General features: G+C 38.7%; 1 protein-coding gene across 1 annotated transcript in view; it reads left to right on the plus strand.

Moving 5' to 3' along the window:
• The window catches only part of trip11 (thyroid hormone receptor interactor 11), a gene marked incomplete at its 5' end in the record, with an annotated part of 38,265 nt that extends 35,248 nt beyond the window's left edge, over window positions 1-3,017 (plus strand). Inside the window, 3 exon segments of the mRNA XM_014031210.1 lie at window positions 181-303; window positions 1,433-1,568; window positions 1,681-3,017. Of these exon segments, the coding sequence (XP_013886664.1) occupies window positions 181-303; window positions 1,433-1,568; window positions 1,681-1,895 (474 nt within the window).
• Between the last annotated feature and the right edge of the window lie 1,090 nt (window positions 3,018-4,107).

The following is a 4,107-nucleotide window of genomic DNA, read 5'->3' on the forward strand; positions in this document are numbered from 1 at the left end:
TATATATATAAATCAAAATTGCAAAAAAAGGAATAAAGGCAGCAGAGAGAAGAAGAAAATGTTACCAATCCTTTAGTATTTGAATCATTAATTATTAGGTGTTGGTGGTACGTAGGTAGGAAAGTATTCCTCTTCCTGATCTATCAGGATCCCTCACTGTTCTGTTCCTCCCACCTGCAGATGTTGGAGGAAGATGGACGGCGTGGTGTTACTGGATGGATGTCGAGTTGGCTGGGAGGCAGAGGAGCACAAAGTGTCCCAAACACTCCACTAAGACCCACCGCTGGCCATGGGTTGAATACGGTAAATAAAACGTCATGAAAAGAAGTCACCACTTCATCCACTCATAATTTATCACTATTTGTTGAGACAACTTCAGTTCCATTAAATTGTAGACATTGTGTAAATAAGACATATTCTGTTCACAATTCAATGTAGTGAACATATCAGTGTTTAAATCAAGATATACAATTTTATTTAAAAACATCTCAAAAAAGTTGAACCAGAGACAAAAACAATATATAAAAGACAGGGTATGAAATGGACGGATCAGATAAAGTGGAGAACAGTTCTGTGGTATGAAGGAGCTGAATCTGAAATGAGTTTTTGTTACACTACCAACAAGGACTATCCAGCCTGTTTACATGCACAGTTCAAAAGCCTGCCTCTCTGATGCTATGTGGGTGCATTAATAATGCATGCAGAGCAGAAAGTATTAAAACAGCACATGGAAAATAAAAAGACACAAATCAATTTAATGAACTGATTCTAAAGACWCAGACTATAGTTACTAAAATCAGAGCATGCATGCACAGTAGATCTGCACAGGTATCCTGCTCCTGCCTGTCTGTTGACCAATAGTAGAAGAGCTGAGCCAAGAAGCTACACCCACTTTATTTGCATAATGAGGAAGAAATGCGTAAGGTAATGTAAAAACAGGAGACAGAGAAATGTAAAAACAACACCTGGAAATAAAAAGACGTGACAATAAAAATAATTGTGGGTTAATAAATAAGTGGGTTAATAAAGAAAGAGGAGATGTTTACAGTGGGTTAATAAAGAAAGAGATGTTTACAGTGGGTTAATAAAGAAAGAGATGTTTACAGTGGGTTAATAAAGAAAGAGAAGATGTTTACAGTGGGTTAATAAAGAAAGAGAAGATGTTTACAGTGGGTTAATAAAGAAAGAGGAGATGTTTACAGTGGGTTAATAAAGAAAGAGGAGATGTTTACAGTGGGTTAATAAAGAAAGAGGAGATGTTTACAGTGGGTTAATAAGGACCTGGACACTGCAGTCTGTTTTTATTGACATTTGATGCACAATCAGGACTTTGTCAGAAGTTGGGTTGTAAATAAACACCAGCAGAGGTTTGATGTTCCAGATTAAATGTTGTCATGCTAACAGACTCACTCTAACTCTGTTTTTGTTGCAGTCCTTCTCAGAGATGTTTGTAAAGTTTTTGGAGATGGAATCAACTCCTTCTCTTCCTGCACCGAAGCTTCCAGTCCATGACATGAAGCCTCTGAGTGCCCCACCTCCAGGAAGAACCAGTGCTGCTGCTGCTGCAGGTGAGAACCTCCACAGCCAGGTGTCTTTACCTCTCACTTATAAATTTAAATAGAAGTATTTTTTACAAACATGACACACATGGTATCTACACTAACACCTCTGTGACTTTAGGAGCTGCAGCGTCCAGCAGGCGAGCTGCTGAAGCCACCCTGTTCCTGGCCCCTCGCTCTGCAGCTGTGCCTCTGCTGGCTGCCTCTGGGTCCAGCAGCTCAGGAGGTCACCTGCTGATGAAGCCCATCTCTGACGCTCTGCCCACCTTCACACCTGTACCTGTGTCAGCTGAGGCCAGTGGAGGAGCTGTGCTCAAAGACTTGTTAAAGCAGTGACAGGACTCACACTCATCCAGCCTGACTTCAGCTCTACACACACACACAGATCTGTGGAGCAGTTCTGCTGRTTAACACCGCTTTTATCCTTCCAGCACAAATAAATCATCAGTGACTCCATGAAAACTTCAGATGACCGGTTTGAAAAGGTCCTCAGACTGAAGGTATTATGGTTACAGTTCTGTGCACCAGGCTTTAAACACCTGTGGAACACTTTGTCTCAGAGCTGCTGCTGGGTCTGAAACCACAACTTAAAGATGAAGCAGCTCCACATGACAAAATAAAACTGAATAAGAACATTTGTAACATGTGGAGCTTCTAGCATGAGAACTGCAGACTGAATCCTCTTTCTTCATTTTCTATTTCCCCCCCAGTAATGAAAACAAGTGACCTTATAAACTCAGTGTTGGTTCAACACAGAGCTCTGATCATCACCTGCGCAGGTGGAAATATATTCTGTTGTTTTCATTTATCACCTTACATCAGAAACATTGTTTTTTTTTTCTTCTTTTTTCTTTGATCCAAGACTAACATAAGAAGTCTGGCTCCAACAGTGAACACAGGGATTTATGGGTTCAGTCCATCCGTTGAAACCATTAAGATGTGTGTTTTCCACACAGCCAGAGTGCAGTATGCAATGATGGCTGCAGACTATTATGTTTATGAACACTATTATACAGATATAATGTACATAAATAACTTTTGTTTTATATTATTTAAAGGCACAAATGAAGATGTGGAAGTTAAGTGCCTCTATTTTTGCAAATTAGTGGTATGATCAGTTCTGTAAATGGCCAATAGATCTATATTTTAAAAATCATTAAAAAATAAAGAAAAACATGAAATCTAAGAAGTTCCACCTGATCAGCAGGCCTGCATATTTGTAAAGACATTATTCAGCTGCTGCAGGAGGAATGTTACAGGACCGGGCCAGGTGCACCAGTGAAATGTAAAAACTGTAAATCCTGACTGGAAATGTTTCTGTGAGATGTAAAATCTGAAACTTGGAAGTAGAACAAAGGGGTGGAGTTATTCTGAATGTGGATGATCTTCTGTTCAGGTTGGTGACCTAATGGGAATTTGACTTTAAATAAAAGGTACCAGTTGGTAACCTCTCATTTATGAGTTGTCTAGTTTATTTAGTTCCTCCTTTTCCAGTGTGTGCAGTAATCTGTTGGTGCTCTGGATGGTGATGTTCTCCATGATGTAGGAGTGGACTATGTCAGGTCTAACAAGACTGACTAACTCCCTAGAACATTTAAATCTCAAGCATTTTATTCTTTTAAAAATAAAGATAAAGACATTGCCTTGAAAGTGAATAAATTATTAAATAAATAAACCATGTAGTGGCAGGTGCCGGAAGCAACAGCATCCAAAATACATCAAATACCCAAAATGAGCAAATTCTACGAGCTTTTKTACAGGATTCCTTTGTGAGTCACTTTCATGATTCTGTTTGCATTTTCCACATTGTGAAAACCGTAGGGCCCTACATATCTCACTCCTGTTTTTATTTATTTTTTCACACACCTGGGACATTTTTCCATGTACCTGCTGTAATATGCTGACGTAGCCCAAGGAGTACATGTACCCCTGGATGGGAATCACTTAGGGGAACTTTGACCACCAATTTGTTTACAAAATGTGCCATTCATTACATTATGTTTTTATTTATATTTGACACAACATCTAAACGTAGTTAAAGTTGGGGTTTTACAATAAAGAAAAAATACCTAAACCTTTGCTCATGTACTAAACTATTATCAATCAATAGTAGCCATAAGCGCTTCACTGATGAGGCGGTACAGTATGTTTTGGATCATGAGTGGTTCCATCCTTCATTCTCTTCATTTTTCTCATCACTCTGGTACTTGTTCTAAATAAAAGACATTTAAAACTATTGCATAATGTTTAGGTTCTAACTTGTGTAGTACGTAGCCTACTTGGTCCTCAATGTTGACGAGTACTCAAACTGAAGTACTTTTACTCGTATACTCAATTTGAGAAAAACTGGGAAAACACTAAATGTAGCACAGAAAAGAAATGTGTGTTTGGTAGATTATTTCTTTGTTGTAACAAGACTTGTTGGCAATAAATCTGGCTGGCAAAACCTGGGAGTGTACGTACGCTCAAAACAAGTATCAATAGTAAAATAAACTGCYGCAGAGAAGATATGGCAACTCTTTTATTTGTGCAACCCATATACTGAGTT

This window comes from Austrofundulus limnaeus, unplaced genomic scaffold (genome assembly GCF_001266775.1).
Source record: "Austrofundulus limnaeus strain Quisiro unplaced genomic scaffold, Austrofundulus_limnaeus-1.0 Scaffold1201, whole genome shotgun sequence".
NCBI classification, from domain to species: domain Eukaryota; kingdom Metazoa; phylum Chordata; class Actinopteri; order Cyprinodontiformes; family Rivulidae; genus Austrofundulus; species Austrofundulus limnaeus.